General features: G+C 33.6%; 1 protein-coding gene across 1 annotated transcript; it reads right to left on the bottom strand.

Annotated features, from left to right (window-relative positions):
• Positions 1-14,712: 14,712 nt before the first annotated feature.
• On the bottom strand, positions 14,713-15,174 carry LOC127122582 (secreted RxLR effector protein 161-like). Its single transcript, XM_051052891.1, has one exon. It carries the CDS (start codon positions 15,172-15,174, stop codon positions 14,713-14,715), a length of 462 nt encoding a protein of 153 aa, XP_050908848.1.
• Positions 15,175-20,667: the final 5,493 nt, after the last annotated feature.

Raw genomic sequence — 20,667 nt, 5'->3', positions numbered from 1 at the left:
TTCACAAAAAATATCAAAATTAACCCAAACAATGGTTTTAATTCAAAATATGGAAGAGGGAAATATTTAACGGTTTTTGGTGAAAGTCCCATATTTTTTGGATTAAAAATAAATTTAATTTGAATTAAACAAAATAAATGGATTAAAAAAATTAGAAATTAAAATATAATTGGAAAACACAATGGTCATCAAATCTTCCTCATTAATTGATGTGGCAGATCTGATGGCCACGCGTGTGGTGTCCACCAAATACACTAGTCAAATGCACTGCAAACATGGTCATGCAAACCAAGGGTCAGGATTAAAACGTTCAATCATGATCAGATGGTTGGAAGGGCGCCAACACACCACCGAAGCCCTAGCTCCGGTCTTCTTCTCTGGTGGACCTCACCGGATTGGTTCACCACCAACCTCAATAAAAATGAAAAATGAAGACACTAATTTAAAGAGAAAATCCCCAAGAGTCCAAATATGACCTCAATTTTATCTAATTCCAAGTATATTGAAAGATACATGGATTTGAAATTTGAGGAGTATAATCTGAGTTGCTTCGATTTGGCCTCAAAGCAACTCAATCTTGTTGCCTATATTGGTAGGACTTCAGCCAACCAAAAACCAAGTGAAATGATGGAGAATTGAGGGAGAATCAAAAAAGGAAAGTTTCACAAAATTCACCTTCTGTTTGTAGTGATGTAGCTCGATCTGGATCTCAAATTTCTTGGGCTTGCTTCCACTAGCATGCAGGAGATGAAATGGATGCTCAAATGGTTTAGACTATTGGAGTTTCAATCTCAAAATAGAAGAGAAGTTAAAACTCTATTTCAAATGAAATCTTCAAACTTATCCTATCAATGGAGGGTGGGAAGGTTGCAGGAGAAAGGCTTGGGCAAGGTGTCCTCAATTATGAGTAGGATGACTTATATTTATAGCCATGGTAATTGATTTCCACACACTTCCATTTAAATGCCAAAAATAGTAATTCAAGTGTGCATGGTTGCATATGCATGTGATAGACCTATGAAATGATTAGGAATGATCCAAACTTGTGTACATGTGGTGCTGAAAGCTTAACATGATACCATGCAATTGTATTTGAGAATTGGTCATGAGAATCTTCCAAATGGGACTGTACATTACACCCATGCGCAAGTCCTTCAAAAATGATCCAAATGTCATGATCTTGGATGCTTTGGAAAGGTAACATGAAGGAAAACAACTTTTATATTGAATAATTTTACATTTTGAGCTTGGATCACGATGAATTTTGAGGTGGAAGTTGGAGAAATTAAACATAGTTGAAAATTTTCTATGTTAAAAGTCAAATAACCACTTTTTCCACTTTGAATAATGTTTTCTATGAGCTTCAAATGAAAATGGTCCCTCCATAAAAGTTGTATATCTTTCAATCCTCTTCAATTTGGTCACAAATTTGACACCATTTGAATCTTGCATGAGGGAGTTATGAATTTTAGAAGTTGAGAAAAATTGTTTGTTCAATGATGATAGCCCAAAATGACCTATAATGTTTCCTCTTGGTACATGACCTTGCAAGTTGAATTTGAAATTTCTCAAAGAAGAAAAGTGGAGAAGACATATTTAATTTAATCATGGAACTTAAGTAGTCTTAATATTATAAAAATTTAGCAAGTTATGGTTCTTGTAAGTTGACCTCCTAACTAGGGCACAAACAAAATGACCTATAACTTTCACAATAAAAATGATTTTCCAAGAAAACCTAGCTCTTCATGTCAACATGAAAGTTGATGGTAATGTCATAAAGAGTAACTTTTCTCTTGGAATCATTTTCGTATGACAAATATTGTAGGAGATAGGGTCTAGGGTACCCCATTTTGACCAGTTGACTTTCTCTTGCCAACCTCCTTGAACCAACTTGCAAACTTGAAGTTCTATTACTCTTTGGGGATCATGGAGAATCCTATATGCATACGATGAGGTATCATGAATTATCCCTTAAAGTATTTAACCAAATGTTGAAGAAACTTGTTGAGGAAGTCACACAAAATCTGACTGCTACGTGTCCAGACATTCTATTCAGCATGTGTCTCTGTGCCAGATTTCAGTCAGATCCAAGGGAATCTCACTTAACTGTTGTTAAGAGAATCCTGAGGTATCTGAGAGGAACACCTAACATTGTCCTGATGTATAAGAAAACATCAGAGTATAGGACTTCTGGTTAATGTGATGCAAATTAAATTGGAGATAGACTTGAGCACAAAAGCACATCTGGAAACTGTCAATTTCTGGGAGGAAACCTCATCTCATGGGCTAGCAAAAGACAATTAACCATTGCACTCTCAACGGCACAATCATAATACATTTCAACTTCACTATGCAGCACACAGATGCTCTGGATGAATAATCAGCTAGAGGACTTTCAGATATACGAGAGTAACATCCCTATCTTCTATGACAACATTGCTGCCATATGTTTAAGCAAGAACCCTATTTTGCATTCCAGAGCAAAGCACATAGAAATTAAACATCATTTTATCAGGGACTATGTTTAGAAAGGGGTAATAACTTTAAAATATATTGATACAGACCACTAATGGGCTGATATCTTCACAAAACCCCTAGCTGAAGATAAATTCTCCCTCATTATGAAACATTTAAACATGGAAGATTGCCCAGAGTGATTCCAAACTTGTGCTTCTCCTCTGACGTGTTAAAATAGGCTCTAACTTAAATCTATCATTGACATCTTTTTCTGACTCTGATACTTCTACAAGTTAGATGTAATTTGAATTAGAAACCATCTTAATCAAAAATCTATTGGTATTCTTGATGTCAGAAACATCAACACGTGGCCTATCTAGCGTCTGACCTTGGATCTTCTAGACAACTTTGTAGCACAGAACTCAAGAGCCAGACTGTTGAGATCTCTTCGAGCAATGTGCATATTTTTGGGATTAGACGTCCATCATTAGCAGCAATTAATTCTCTCCCTATCGTGTCAACTCAGATTTTGTGCTAATTAATTTTGTTGTTCCCAATTCCCTATTAACGCTGTCGTTTTACATGTTACATGTTATGTTTATATATTTTTCACAATTCTCACTTTCACACTTTCACTCACAAACCTACACAAACCCCTTGTGCTCAAACTCTCTCCAAGCTATTCAACATTCTTCAAGGTCATCAACTTTCTTCATATCTTCATCAACATTCAACAACTCTTCATCTTCTTCAAATGGACTCCCAACAACAACAAGTATACAACTACTCCCAACAGATGGAAGCAACTGAATAACTTGCTATTTCTCCCCAGCAAACCACTACTGAAACTGCTACAACATCAACCACTGTCTACAAGGAACCCCGCGTCCTTGATCGTCCACCTCACATCAACCTTGTAACACCCTTTGAGAAATTGGAAGTTCTCTATGAGTCTCTCGTGGATTTTAAAAATATGAAGCGCAATGGTGTTGATCTCACCGAGGAACTGAAGAAACAGGGCTGGGAAAATTACTTTCATGGCTCTATGGTCCCATCTATACCTTCCTCGTAAAAGAGTACTGGAGATTCATAAACTGCGATGATCACTGCATAATTTCATATGTTCTGGGTGTGAAGATGGTCATCACCGAGAAATTTATTACCAAGCTTTTGAACATGGAGAAAACTGGGGGCAGAAGGATTTACAACATAAACTCTAGGGAAAGATACATGTCCCAGGAGATTGTTCCCACTATCTTTAAACAAAGCTCTAAAGGCAAATCCTCTAAGAACAAGGAACTTCACCAGAATCTGAGAGTCTGGTTGAAGATCATTCTGGGTACCATCCACCACCGTCCAACTTCAAACTCTTATGACTAAATCAACATAAATCAGAAGGGTATTTTCTACTGCCTCCATAAAGGACTCAAGCTGAATCTTCCAACGCTACTATTCAAGTATCTAAGGGATTCAGTCAGGGATACCAAAAATCACATGAAGCCCATAAACTACATTCCTCTAGGGAGGCTCATCTCTGATGTTCTGATTGAAAGCGGGTTGGTAGATCATCTGATATCCTACAATCTGATGGAAAATGTGATGGTAGACATTGGAAAACCTCTAAACGCAAGAAAACTGAAGAGTATGGGAGTCATCGAAAGAGTCCTGGTAAAGCCAACTCTGGATACCTCATGGGAAGCTCTGCAGGATCAGAGAAAGATATCCAATAGTCTCTATATGTTCTCCAAGATAGATCCTCCAGAGGTCATCGCCCGTTACCTTTAGGACCTGGCATCTCAAGGGGTGGATATCTCAGAGTTCTCAGTGGAATGGCTTCCAGAGCATCCACCCAACTTTATGAAAAGGAAAAGAGAGCCTTTTGAGAATTCCAAGAAGTCAAAGACTCTGAAGCTGGGAGAACTGTTTGCAGCCAGATTGCCTGCGCCTCTGGACTCTTATATCTCAAGTGAGTCTCGTCCATCTGAAACTCCTTTTAATTCAAATTTAAAGCAACTATCTTCCTCCCTACCTCAATCATCTTCCACCTATACCCTCTCTGAACCTACCATATCAAATCCACCTACCTCTGAACATCACAACTCTAACACTTCCTCACCCTCTCCACGACAAATCAACCTTACTACCACAACACTCCCATCATCTGATTTTTCACCTCTAAATGAATCATTCTCATCCCTCTCTTCAACTCCCTCCTCACCACCATACTACGATATATCCCCTGACTCTGAAAACCCCGACCCTTCTTTCCTAACACTGGCCCAACTTCAAGCCATTGCACTATCTAAACCACCTCCATCTATCCCAGATACCTCTGTGCCTTCTCCATCTGAACCTCAAATAAAACTACCCTCTGAACCTCAAACAGAACCACCCCCTGAACCTCAAACTGGACAACCTTCTGAGCCTCCCACTGAAACAAACCCCACCACACCAGAACCCATCAAACCAACTTCTGACTCTGAACCAACCTTCCCCACCTTGGAAGAGTCAGTTGTTTTATTTTATGAATCCTCAAGTATGAAGCTCAGATCACTGTCTGAACAATCCAAACTAAGTGATAATCCCTCTGAAGTGAGGAATCACTAGAATGGATTTCTCCGATGGATAACATTTGAAGTATTAAAGCTGAAAGGCCTCTCTGAACAAGTCAGAAATGACTACATCAGAGACGCTGAAGAGAGGCTAGAGGCTCGTCTGGCCAGAGAAGCTGAAGAGAAAGCACGCCAAGAAGCCAGAGAAGTTGAAGAGAAAGCACGCCAAGAAGCTGAAGAAAAGGAAAGACTGGAAGCTGAAGAGAAAGCAAGAAAAGAAGCCGAAGGAAAGGCTGTCGCTGAGGCTGCTGCTGCTGAAGCTGAAGCCAAAGCCAAGGTTGACATTAAAGAAGCATCACACATTGCTATGGAAAAAGATGCCAAGGTAAAGGAATTGGCTCTGACTCAGGGTGAGACCTCTAAGTCTGACCTTGCTCTGCTGGTGCTCTAGACTCTGGAGGAACTCCAGAAGGAACAACAGATTGTAAGAGCCATATTGGGTCAACAAGACTTTGTCAACTTCAGTATTCAGAATCTTCTGACTCAGCTGCTTTAGAGGATGCCGCCTCCTCCAAACCCTTAAGCACCTTAGGATTTCTACTTTGTGTTTTTTTTTCTAACTGTACCTGTTTCTTTTATCCAATGAAGTTTTATCTTGCTTTATATGTTTCTTGGTTATGTATTTTTGAGTCTGACAAAAAAGGGGAGAAATAATTAAACAACTTTTTAATGAAAGTAATATCTAAACCTCATAATGCACTGCTTACATTCTAAAACATCTAAATATATTGTGCAGTCTAAGTTCTTGCAGGAAGGATCTGAGTAAAACTTCTGAGAAACAAGCTAAGTAACGTAAGAGGCTCTGGTAAGAAACTCTAAAACTTTTTAAAGTATCAGATTCAGGGGCGGCTTGCTTATCTCAGGGGGAGTCATAGTATATCTGACTCTGAAATTACCTTCCTTTAATTGTTATGAAGTATCATTATTTCATCAAGAGTATGAGGTTTTGTCAATTTATGTAGTTATTTCCCATTCGATGGGAGTTTCACGAACAACTTCCTCTTCTTGAGTAACACCCTCATCCGTAACGCATTGGTTATTTCCATTTACCTAACTTGTTGTCGGTTCAAAATGCAGAATGTTGTATCGTGTGATGGTCTCCATACCTAAATTTAATATGGGAAGGATGAAGATGTATTTAGGAATGTTAGAAACACCGTTTTATGCTGGGAAGGAATTAAAAGTTGGCCCAGTTTTGTGAGAGGTCAAACTTATATAAAGATATGGTTCTAAAATGGAAAACTTGGCCTTGGAGTGTGGGTCCCCGATTCGTGTTGGTTGACGCACGTCTGGGGTGGGTCTACTCTTATCAAATATTTGTTTCTTGGAAACCACATCAACTTGATTGAGTCTAGCATTTTTAGTATCAACTCTTATTCCTTTTAAGGAAACACCAATCCCTTTAAATTTAGAACTCCCCATATTTATAAGCATATAATTGGATAAGGATTTCCCTTGACCATAACTAACTATTTTGTTGAGATTTATCCTTTTTGATGAAAGTAATATCTAAACCTCATAATGCACTGCTTACATTCTAAAACATCTAAATATATTGTGCACTAAGTTCTTGCAGGAAGGATCTGGGTAAAACATTTGAGAAACAAGCTAAGTAACGCAAGAGGCTCTGGTAAGAAACTCTAAAACTTTCTAAAGTATCAGATTCAGGGGGGGCTTGCTTATCTCAGGGGGAGTCATAGTATATCTGACTCTGAAATTACCTTCCTTTAATTGCTATGAAGTATCATTATTTCATCAACAGTATGAGGTTTTGTCAATTTATGTAGTTATTTCCCATTCGATGGGAGTTTCACGAACAACTTCCTCTTCTTGAGTAACACCCTCATCCGTAGCGCATTGGTTATTTCCATCTGCCTAACTTGTTGTCGGTTCAAAATGCAGAATGTTGTATCGTGTGATGGTCTCCATACCTAATTTTAATATGGAAATGATGAAGATGTATTTAGCAATGTTAGGAACACCGTTTTATGCTGGGAAGGAATTAAAAGTTGGCCCCGTTTTGTGAGAGGTCCAACTCATATAAAGATATGGTTCTAAAATGGAAAACTTGGCCTTGGAGTGTGGGTCCTCGATTCGTGTTGGTTGACGCACGTCTGGGGTGGGTCTACTCTTATCAAATATTTGTTTCTTGGAAACCACATCAAGTTGATTGAGTCTAGCATTTTTAGTATCAATTCTTATTCCTTTTAAGGAAACACCAATCCCCTTAAATTTAGAACTTCCCATATTTATAAGCATATTATTGGATAAGGATTTCCCTTGACCATAACTAACTGTTTTGTTGAGATTTCTCCTTTGCACCACCAGCCAATCACCATAAACTACATTTATTTCTCCAAATTCTTTTTCTACCATTTTGACACTATCTTCTCCCATTTCCTAATGCGGTTCTGTTAGTCTTTTCTTATAGACAACATCTTTTTTCGGTGGACCTTTTGGTTTGCACTACTGTAGAAAGCGTCGGTTCCATTAGATCTTCTGGTGTTTTCTTGCAATAACGGTTATGATGTCCGTAATATCCATAATTGGTGCAAACAATGTGAAGACCTTCACACTACATATTGCAGCAGTGACCATTAACATTGATCTTTATGACAACCGGAAAGGTCATATCAATCTCCAAATAAACTCTTGCAAACCTCCCCCTCTTTACATTTAAGGTATTAGTATCTACCTTAACATGAGTACCTATAAAAAATTCCCAACCAAGAAGGACACTTTCATCACAATACAATAAGTTAAGCCCTGGAAATCGAATCCTAACCAAATTCTTCTCCATTTTTGTGAGATGAGTTGCAAAGTCTAGAGTCCATCGAGCCACTGCCAAAAAATGGTCAAACAACATCCATCGAGCCACTGCCAAAAATGGTCAAACAACATCCACGAGCCTTCTAAGACTATTTTCTCCCTATCTATAAGCAGTTCGCACTTGACCATCACTATTACAAAATATACCTTTCGTCACACTAAACTACAATGGTATGACTGTTAACCGTGGTAATATCTCATTTTTGGACGCACTTAGTTTATTTATATTTATGCAAATGCATTGCACTACAGTCAAACTAATAAACCATGATTATACATTTATGGAGTGATATGGTTCGAATCCCAACTCCAAGAATTTTATACTTTTTTGGTTACAATTAATATTGTCCTTATAATTATAATATATAAATTAAAATTAAAATACATATCACCACGATTGTTAATGTGAACCATTGTGAAAGTCATTACATTTCATCACGGTTTTAAAATACAACAATGCTGAAATTGTTTAATCATATATAATATAAGCGAACTAGCTCTCGCTTCTTGATAGTATCTCCATATCTATCACAACAAAACCCCAACACACATTTTCTCTCTTCTTCTTAATCATTAGCTTTCACTACATACATAAAGATATTCTTCTTCTTCCACGTTCTTTCTTTTTCGTGTATGTTGTTTTTATGTTTCACATGATTTTCTTCTTGTTCGAGAGTTTATGGTTTTTGTTGTATGTTGTTGTTGTTTTATGTTGTTATATGTTATTGTTTTCTTATTCCTATTTCAGATCCTCCTCTCAACATGAATAGTGGGAGCATCAAACTTATCCACGAGATTCAGGTTACAAATGAGGTTATTGATATGGTGGAGTTATGGTTGAACAAAGCCAAGGAAGTTGAATCAGTTAGGGATCACATTACTGTTGTTGATCCGTCTGATAGAATATGTACTAAAAAGATTCTTTTCAAGAATATTAACCCTTAAAATATGAAGAAGGTAGAAGTTATTATGAATGACCTAATGAATCAGAATGTAACTAATTTTGAATCAGATGAAGACCTTGAGAACTATGAAGACCTTGAGAACTGCACGAATTCAACTAGGCATGGAGATTGAAGGCATATGTTATGTTTTATATTATTTATTGTTGGTTGTTGTTGTTGACAAGTTTTTGTATGTTGTGGTTGTTGTTGCTTGTTATGTTGCAATGTACTAATGGTTGTTGTTTCTTTATATGTTACAATTGTAATTCTAGTTATGTTGTGGTTGGTGTTGCTTGTTATGTTACAATGTACTGCTTATTTATGTTACAGTGTGCTGCTAATTGGATTAACAATATACTGCTGGTTGTTGTTGCTTTTATATTACAATGTTAATTCTAGTTTATGTTTTCAAATCAGGTTAACATTCTGAAAGTTGTTTATATTTCAAAATCTGATTCAAGAGAACTCATACTATGAGTGTGGTTCATAAATGGTTTGTTTTTCTAAGGAGAAATAATACAAGTATGGAGCAATTTTAGAAGCTTCATCCTCCTTGTATTTTTTCTTCATGGCAACACAAAATATATCAACTTCAGATCATTCCACAAATCTTTTCAATCAAAGGTATGTTGTTGTCGTTTTGTTGAAGTATGTTTTTGTTGAGTTTATTATAATGTATGTAGATTGTTTGTTTCACTCACCCTTCATTGAACATGCATTCATGTAAAGCGATTTAGAAAATAATAATTCATAAATTAAGTTATATTTGAAATGCAACTTAGATCAAACATGTTTTTCGAATTGTATCTATCTCGTAATTCATCTATATCACTCTTTATCACGTAGAACTTGATCTATTGCCCCAGGTTCTTCAAAACAACGATTCGTTCTCTATTAATTTATATTTTAAAGCATCAAATTTATTGAGAAATTGGATCATCTCCATCGCTGTCATCATAATAATTTTCATCATTGATTACAATAATAATTATGACAACGATTATGATGATTCCGAGTTAGTCAACATATTAATGCTTTGCAAAATAAATTAGGAATGAACCGTTATTTTGAAAATTTTGAGGCATTAAATCAAATATTACGTGTTAAGAAGCAAGAGATGAATTATGATATGAATGCAATTTGAAAAACAGTGGTTCGTTTAAGTTATGTTTCAAGAGTAATTTAATTTTTCGAATTATTATCTTGTACATCAATTTTAATGGTTGTATATGTTTAGTGAGGTGTATGGAAAAACAAGAAATTTATATATTTTATAATAAACTCAGGTACTTTTTACATCGGTTGTCTTCTCTAACTATGGTGAAATGTTAATTATATTCCAAATAAATTTTTACTGTTGCTGGATTTTGAAACCATCACCTACATATATATCACAACGGTTGTTTAATATAACTGTTGTTAACCACAGTTACACGCTCATTGTGGAAACCACCATACATACAATCACACGCTACCTAACAACAGACTTGAAACCGTCATTATATGTATTTCACAACCGTCATTATATGTATTTCGCAACCGTCATTATATGTATTTTTCATAGTAGTGCATAAAGAAACCTTTGCCAACGTCCATGATCTCAAAACATCCAGTAAGTTTCCACATATTCTTCAACCTATCATTCATCAAATGATAGCTCACATTCTTCTCCAGGAGTTTGATGACTAGAGCCTCTTCCAATGATTGCACAATCCCTGAAAGTCTTTTCATCCATCATGATCTTTGCTAGAAATCGATTTTCTCCTTTAAGAAAGATTTTCATAAGTTCTTTTTCAATTAGGTTCATTCTCTCTTCATAAGTAATGACTCTTTGACCTCCTCTAAGAATATCCTATAACAATAATCTAGAAAGCTTAGATACACTTCCATCCGGTGACCTGACCGACAGTGATAGTGTGGAAGCAGCGAAATCAAAGGGCTATATGCGAAAATTCTCAACTATGCAAATGCGGTTACCATACAGTATATTTCATGCACTGCAAAATACAATGGTTTATAATAATATGGCTATGGAAATATTTTTTCATTGTTAAATTTATGTTTAAAATTTTAAATCATCCATGAATTTATAAACACTAAGATTAGGGGTGGCAAACGGGCATGCCCGCCCCGTTTAGGCCCGCCCCGCAAAAGCCCACAAAAAAACGGGGCGGGGCGGGGCGGTCATAGTTGAGGATGCGGGCCTAAAACCTAGACCCGCCCCGCAAAAAGTGAGGGCGGGGCGGGGAAAGCCCGCGGGCACTGCACTATTTAAGCCTAAAAATGCAAAAATATATGTAAACACACGTGCCCGTAAAAGTCCGCGAAAAAAACGGGGCGGGGCGGGGCGGACACATTTGAGGGTGAGGGCCTAAATCCTTGTCCGCCCCGCACAAAAGTGCGAGCAAAATGGGCATTCCCCGCGGACCGAGCCCGTTTTGCCACCCCTAACTAAGATGATGTTATTCACCCGTGTTTCACCAATTAATTATCATTGTGGCATGTATATATATATATATATATATATATATATATATATATATATATATATATATATATATATATATATATATATATATATATATATATATATATATATATATATTCAAACTTAAGAGAGAACAAAAAAAAAAGTCTAATTATAATATTCTTTATTATCTTATTTCATATAATTACTAGCATTTTGAAGTACAACTTTAAATTACAAAAGAAAAAAGTAAATAAAGTTACAATTATTAAGTGCATGCAAAAATAAACTAAAATTGCAACTCGTGAATTATTTGAGTATAAAATATATTGCATAGATATTTGCAAGTACAAGAACTTATTCTTCAGAGCATGGTGCTTTCACATTTTATTGGTTTGATACTCAATCGGGAATCACTCGAACTAGTGTACATAGGTTGTCAATGCACTTATGAACTCTTATAAGAAATATTTTTGGACAATCATCATCAAATTTACATTTAATATATTCTTTTTTGGTTCTTGGCTCACCTTCAACCTCCTTAACAACACAATATAGAGAAATCAATAATATTATGTGGAAAAAAACTTTGAGAGTTGTAGCCATTTTTTCTTTGCAAGTAATAAATATATTATGATTTATCATTTCTGTGATTGTCCCTTTTATACACTTAGTAAATGTCTCTTCAGTACTTCAATGTGTTGTGTTTGTCTACTATACTTGCTTAGTGAAGGGGTAACATAAAAAATACGCTAATAATTAATTCACTATTTTTTTTTGTTAACTTCTCTACTTTCATGACAGATAAAGGATATTTGTTTTCTAAAAAAATTGCATGGTCATGCTAAGGTTATTTATATAAATAATTCACTATCAACTTGATGTCAATTTTAATTTGAAGTCTAAAATGCAGTTTTTATCCTTTTATTTTAAATTTTATAATTTTATAATTTCACTTTAAAAGAAATTTTGATTTGATTTTATATTTTTTTAATTTTTAGTAGCCTCACTCCAATGTTGTATAGTTGAACGTGAACTTGTGATGTGGAAATGATATCCTAGTTCACAAAAATTTCGGCATGTCACTTTTAAAAAAAAATATAATTTTATAATATTATTTAACATAATTATTAATTAAAAATTTGAGTAATATTTATTAAACTCTGTGAAAATTCTTCTTTCAAATATATATAACTCTTTATGTAACCATTATCTAAAACATAATGCAGACCCACCAAATATATACTTCCATTTTATTTTTCTTGAATTTCGACCAACTTGCATGCTTTAAATGTTCACCTGCAAATTTCTTCCAACATAATAGAAATTTGAATCAACATCCTACAGATTCTAACTCGACTACTTCTTTACAACTCCACGACTCTGTCTATTGAATAGAGAATTAAAATAGTTACATTTCTTAACATAGTCAGTGACACAACGCATTCATAAACATTAAATATTAGAGTACTTAATCACATAAATTATAGATAAAACAAGATGAAAACATCATAGGAACACTAAGTTTAACAACATATTAATAAAACCCTACAACAACAAATTTAAAACCTAGCATGTAGTTCAATCTACTGAAACTCAAACCAACACAAAGAGCTCAACCCTAATAAAGAAGTTAGATTCAAGTGATTTTACCAATGTTATAGAAAACTTACAGGTTTGAAGAGCGAAGACATTCGAAGCGAAGGACGAAACGCATAAGGACTGATTTTGTATCGGTCTTTAAAGGAAACAATCGAGGAATAAATTTTTTATCAAGATACACTCTTTGCTTCATTTTCATGTCCTCAGCCATTTGCGCTATATGTATTCCTGCGTTGCAGAAGTTTGCATAGGATCTCATGTGTTTCATCTCATAATGAGATAGAGATCCACAATATGCCACAAAGGTCCTAACCTGCCTGCACCGTCAATAGATTAAGGTGCAAATATATTCTTAGAAATCCAAAAGCTTAAATGTAATAAAAATGTATGTTAATCAACTACGGGAAAACTTACTGACATAAAATAAGGAAAGCAATTTTTCAATCATGTTTTTCGGACATCGAGAGAAAGATTAGATATGATATCAGTTAGAAAATTAATTTAAATAGAATGGACCGAGGATATAATCGTGAACGAAATCATCTTTTTTATAAGTATTTCAAACACTCTCAAATATTTTAGAGTTGATATGCATGAATATTTAGGATAATTCGAGTTTGTACAAGATCGGTGAAAACTCCAATGTAGGGAAGAGTATCTGAAATTTTAGTGAAGAAAACGTATGTTTTTGTTTTGTTTTTCTGAATCCGGAATGAAGTATTTATAGGTCATATTAGTGTTGTTTCACAAGGTTGCGACCCTTGGTGAAACAACTTCCTTTTACCATGAGTTACAAGATTTTGTCAAAAATTACATACTTTTACCAAAAGTTACATTGTTTCGCCTACTGCAACATTTTTTAAGAGTTTCATACTTTCATTCTACAACACTTCACGAACTCTTTTCTATTTTCGAATTCAAACATACTGCAATACTTTACAAATGTTGTCTATTTTTGAATTCAAACCTACTGTAACACTTCACAAGTGTTTCATATTTCTGAACTTAAAATTAATCTTCACTTGCATATTTTCTTGTCATTTTGGAACACACTCAAGATTATTTAATCTTAATAATTTACGACAATTCTCCACTTGTTCTAATAATAACACGATCAATTTCAGAAAAAAGAAATAGAGAATGTTAATACAGTTAAGTATATTTCGATTTGAACTTAAACTTAGTAAGGATAATGCAAAGTTTAATTGGAATATTAGGTAGCTATGCTTTGAACCATTATCCATTGTGCTTATATCGGCGTTACCTTACACACGTTCTTTAATGATTCTTCGGCTACATCTTTCGCCTAGTACTATTTATGATCATGTGCTTTTCCTGTTTTTGTGAATTTTTTATGAGAGAAAATTCAACTCTCACTTTGAGACAACACCATCTCGAAATTCATATAGGTGAAGTTTATTTTGTATCTATTTTTTAAAATACATATCCTCGATATAGAACTTCATTAAGAGTTTGAAGAAAAACTCAACCCTCAATATGTAATAGTCAACATTTTCATAGAATGTTGCACAAACATCCAAATCAACGACTTATTGTTACCCATTGAATCTTAGGTTAAGGTTTGTTAACTTCATATTGGGTTGCTACCATTGTCAGAACCCTTGTTCAAGGAGTTTCAATCTCATACCTCTCGAGGCAGTCTTTACTAAATCTATGACCAGTGTTTTAGTAAATGGATCAAGCAAATTATAGTTTGATTGTATATATATATATGAATGAAATGATACATCCTTAATCAATTTTATCACGAAAGAATGTCTAAGTTCTATTTTCCTAGACTTTAGATTACACACTTTTTGTATGCTCTAGGTAAAGTGGCTTGACTACTACAATGTATCAACACCTTTGAAACATTATCTTTAGCCAATGGAACTTCCAACATAAGGTCCCTCAACCATTCAACTTCTTCACCAGCGGAAGAAAGAGCCTCGAACTCTAATTCTATGGTTGAGAGAGTGATCCACATTTGTTTCTTGCTCTTCCAAGAAATCGTATCCTCAACTAGTGCAAATATCCACTCAAATGCAGATTTATGATATTCAATACTCGATGTCCAACTCGCATCGGTATATCCTCCTAATATGGTAGGAAACCTACAATAATGGAGGCCACAATTGTTATTAATCAAAAGATAACCAAAATTCTTTGTGATGACTTTCCAATACTCACAATTTCGATTGCTAGTAAATCCACTCATTTTACTAACTGCAAATTCTATGTCAGGTACATTGCTTAAATACATTAGACAACCAATTGCATTTGCATATCTAAATTGAGCCACAATTCTTCCATCAATATTTTAAAGTTTGACACTAGGATCAAATGAAGTACTCATTCTATTGAAATGTAAGTGTTTGAACTTATCAAGTACTTTCTCTGCATAATGTGTTTGACTAAGTTCATAACACCCACTATTTCTTTTTACTTTGATCCTCAAAAGTGTATCAACTAGTCCAAAATTATTCATCTTGAATGTGGAAGTTAGAAACCTCTTTGTTTCTAAAATTCCATTCATCTTGTTGCTAATGATCAATCATATAATCAACATGGAGACAAATGAATATCACAATATTCTTAGACAACTTTGTGTACTCACAGTTGTAATAAGAATTAAATGAAGAAGCTTTTTAGATAATCATGTATGATGAAGAAAGAAGGTTTTAGATGAAGTGAGAGATAAAATAATGAGAAATTTAAAGTAATATAATATAAATTGCAATGAGCACCTTAGTTATGTTCACTTGTCTCAAATCTTCACTTGAATTTCTATGTTGAACCTTCTTGATCGACTTCATAGTTGATGTGTATGACACTTTTGATACTTTTCTTCTTTGATAATATTTGTCTTCATCAAAATTGAACTAAATATAAGATATATTCCTCAAAATCTCCCCATTTTTTATGATGACAAACTCTTTGAGTTCACATTTTGATAATGATTGAAAAGTCTTCCCTTAAGTTGTGTGTCTCCCAATTAATTGATTAATCTTGGAATGAAAAAGTCAAACTTTTAATGTCACTGTGTCAACACTTGTTTTAATCCATAAAAGGATTTAAAAAGCTTGCACGCCTTTTGTTCATTACTAGGAAGTATTTTATCTTCAAATTGCTGCATATAAATCTCCTCACCGAGATCTCTATTTAGGAATATTATTTTGACATCTATTTGATGAACTATAAGGTCATCCAAAAAAAACTAATGCAAACGACACTCTAATTTTTATTGTGTGCCAAAATAATCAACACTTTCATTTTGTCTAAAACCCCTGGTCATTAATCTAGACGTGTATGTGCTTAGTGTACCATCACTATGATACTTCCTTCTAAACACCCACTTGTATCCAATAGATCTCGATCCTTTAGGTAGATGGACAAGTTCTCAAGTATGATTTGAAATTATTAAATCCATTTCGTCTTGGATAACATCCTTCCAAAAAACAAAATCTTTTGAAGCTACTGTTGGTGTAAGCCCTAGAGGCCAATACTTTTGGTACTTTTATCGAATTATTTATTAATAATAAAAGGCTTTTTCTTTATTATGTTTGTTTAATAAAGTCCCTAGAATAGCTAGTCCGTTTAATGTATCAAGTATGACTTAATCATGAGATCACATTAAACATAAGGATATTATTCTTAAAGTATCCATAGTCAAGCTTTATTGTGAAGTGGGATAACATTAAAGCATGAAGACTATTATGTTTATAGACTGATGATCATATCTCATGGATCATGGATAAAGAGTTATCAAGTCTTAAACATAGGTATGAATATTAAGAGTAATATTTATACTGGATTGACCCGCTATGAGAATACTTTATAGAATGTTATGCAAAGTGTCATAAGTTATTCTCATGGTGATAATGGTGTATACCACCCTTCGACCTGAAACCACTATGGACCCTAGATGTAGAGTCGAGTGCCTTATTGCTGATCAAGCGTTGTCCATAATTGGATGACCATAAACACAGTTGATGGGTACTCCACGAAGCATGTTAAGGGACATGAGTGACCTAGATGGAACTTGCCCATCCTGCGTAACAAGATAAATGTCTATGGGCCCAATATTGAACTGGACAAGGATGACACGGTCTATGCCTGTGTTCAATATAGACATAAGGGCAAAAGGGTAATTATACACATAATTATTATCACAAAAGGATTTGTCAGATCACATGACATTTTCGTGTCTTGGGTAGTAGTGATGTGTTTCTAGATACCGCTCAATGTTTATTATGTTAAATACGTGATTTAATATAATTGTCAATGCCGCGAAAACCTATAGGGTCACACACAAAGGACGGATTGATGAGAGATAGAGTAATTAAGGAATACCGTAATGTACGGTTCCCTTAAGTGAATTATAGAACATCGTAAGGTACGGTGTACTTAAGTAGAATACGAAATATGGTAAGGTACCACATGCTTAAGTGATTTTGGCATATTATAAGATATGGGCCATATACACTTGAGTGAGCTTTTTAGCTTGCAGCCCACACAAGTGGTTCTATAAATAGAACCCTTGTGTAGAAGCATTGTTGCAGTTGCAATTTCGTTTTTCTCTCTCTCTCTCTCTCTCACTCAAAGCCTTCATTCGTAGCAGCTAGCACTGAGATTGAAGGAATCCGTTCGTGTGGACTGAGTAGAGGCGTTGTCATTGTTCAACCTTCGTGATCGCTCCGTAGATCTGCATCAAAGGTTATAATCGCCACAAGAGGTAACGATTCTATCACTGATCATGCCCATTCGTAAGGATCATTAAAGGAGAAATTTTAAATTCTGCTGCATTTTGGATCGCCCTTCTCCTTCAGCTACTACTTTCTTAATTTCACAAATACATCAACAATTATGATGGACTTTGAATCGACCCAATTCAAAGGACCCTTCTCCAATAATCACAAACAATATGATGATTATCATATACACTTAGAAAGCACACCACTTTCTATTTACAAATAGTTGTCACCACACACTTGGTGATCAAGTTACAACAAAATGATACTTTTGAATAAAAGATATTTTTGGATAATTTCCAAGAACAAATAGTTCTTTTTTAAAAAGTGCAATAGACCTGACTTAAAAAATATTAACAACTTTTTTAAAAATAAGCTTTTTATACCTCTGCTTCAAATATTTTTATGCAAGCTAATTTGAGGACTTTATAGATGAATATGAGTATAATTTTTGAAACTTTTAATTGTATGAAATATGTAATATATATGGGTATATGAATTTCATATTAAATTTGATTTCTACAAAATATAAGAATATAAGAGTATTTTTAAAGTTTTTCAAAATACTTTTGTCTCAATAACATTCATAATTCATATATTTGAATGATTCATATATTATATTGTAGAACCAAAATAACGTAAATTATGATAACCACAATAATCAACCAAATAATATATATATATATATATATATATATATATATATATATATATATATATATATATATATATATATATATATATATATATATATATATATATATATATATATATATATATATATATATATATATATATATATATATATATATGTATCATTGATTCATTACAGTAGAATAATATATATTTAATGCATATATAATATAACGTAAATCGTAAATGAATAGAGAAAAAGTAATTCATTAATTATATATGTTAATGTTTGAAATACTATTATTGAAATATATGTGAAAATTTATTTTCAAATATATATATATAAATTAATGTTACAATACGTTAGCAAATAACTCAAACCTGTTGTAATTTTGTTAAGTCAAATTTCTTTATATGTTTTTTCACACAATTATTTTCTCATAAAATGAAATGATGGTATTTCTGTATGTAACAGATATACCACATTATCTAGTTTTTCTATTTAAAATGAAAATGATATAAATATCATAAAGTATGTTAAATAATTATTTATTATAAAATATAATTAATTGGTATACTCTGAATAATCAAAGAATTTATGATTATTTCTTATTAATTTTATGCATCTCAATTAATCAATAATTATCAAAATATCATGATATCGGTAATCATTTACTTTGATGTCAATTGTAAGCAAAATATAATTTTGGATCTTGATTTTATGATTTTCACATATTTTTAATTTCTATGAGAAACCATACAAATGTAGCCGGATCGATAATGATGATTTCTTCTTTTACTATTTCTTCTAGTGTTCTTGATTTGTTACTTTGATACTTGAAACGAAAGCCTCGATTGTCATTATTTGCAGTACTTATAATATTGTTAGAAAATTAATTTAAATCGAATGGATCAAGGCTAGAATCGTAAACAAAATCATTTTTCTTATAAGTATTTCAAGAACTCTCAAATGTCTTACATTTGGAATGCATGAGTACCCTGGTTAATTCAGCCTATACTCGAGTTTGCACAAGATCAGTGAAAACTCGAATGTAGGGAAGAGTATCTGGAATTTTTGTGAAGAGGATTTATATTTTTGTTGTGTTTTTCTAAACCGAAATGAAGTACTTATAGGTTATATTGGTATTGTTTCACAAAGTTGCGACCCTTAGTGAAGCAACTTCCTTTTACCAAGAGTTACAAGTTTTTGCCAAAAGTGACATACTTTTACCAAAAGTTACATTGTTTCGCTTACTGCAACATTCTTCAAGACTTGCTTAGTTTCATTCTACAACACTTCACGAAGTGTTGCCTATTTCTGAATTCAAACATACTACAACACTTTATAAGTGTTGTCTATTTCTAAATTCAAACCTAGTGCAACACATCACAAGTGTTGCCTATTTCTGAATTCAAAATTAATCTCTAGTTATATATTTTCTTGTCATTTTGGAACACACTCAAGATTACTAATTCTTAATCATTTACAACAGTACCAGTGTTTTCACGCAGTCCTAGTCATCAACAATCATCAACAAAAGCCTGCCCAACTGGTCGAACACTGATAAGCATCTCTGGACCCTTTTTCACTCCAAATAAAAGTTTTCCGACCAGTTTTATGTTGTCATCTATATGCAATATGTGAGAGATCGCTTCTAGAACTTGCTTCTTAGCCGAAACTTTCCTAGGAGAACCTTGAGGAGCTTTGCATAACTACCAAAATACACAATATAATAAGTGAAACACAAATATGTATATGCAGATAACAACCCTTATTGTCTTGGAATTTCTTATCCCATCCTATGGGATGGAAAAACATCCTTTGGAAATTCTAAAATGCCCCTCATATTTTAGAGATGCATCTCTCGACGCACCTTGTCCTAAATTAAAACTTTAAATGATCCGGAGATGCATCTCCGTAATATTTTAAAACATACACCATAGATAGATCCACCCTGAAAGGCATTTTACACGTTTATTATTTCGGAGATGCATCTCCGTTTATTTTTCGGAGATACATATTTGTAACGTATAAGAACATGGTATGTTATATTTTGTTTATGTTTATTTAGATGAAAATTTATAAGCATTATGTACCATGTTTTTGACGAGATTTAAACCATACAATCGAGATGCAAAAAATGATAGGTAGTAAAGTCAACATTTTGTTAGATGATTGGAAGGATGTATCGGATGAGGTGAAAAATAGCATATGAACAGACGTTCAGTAGTAATTTCAATTGTTATCGATTTGATATTACATTATATAAACACTAATACATACTTATTATTATTTTAAATGTGTCGTTGGAGTTTGAATTTGGTGATGATTCGAAGTTGAAAAAAAAGTGGATAGCTTATGCTGATACGAC

Source organism: Lathyrus oleraceus, chromosome 2 (assembly GCF_024323335.1).
Source record: "Lathyrus oleraceus cultivar Zhongwan6 chromosome 2, CAAS_Psat_ZW6_1.0, whole genome shotgun sequence".
NCBI classification, from domain to species: Eukaryota; Viridiplantae; Streptophyta; class Magnoliopsida; order Fabales; family Fabaceae; genus Lathyrus; species Lathyrus oleraceus.
Note: the sequence above shows the minus strand (reverse complement) of the source record. Positions and strands in the feature narration are given on the sequence as shown.

What these genes read in the sequence shown, in the direction of transcription:
- LOC127122582 (XM_051052891.1), bottom strand. Translation starts at nt 15,174, where the DNA reads ATGTATTTAAGCAATGTACCTGACATAGAATTTGCAGTTAGTAAAATG.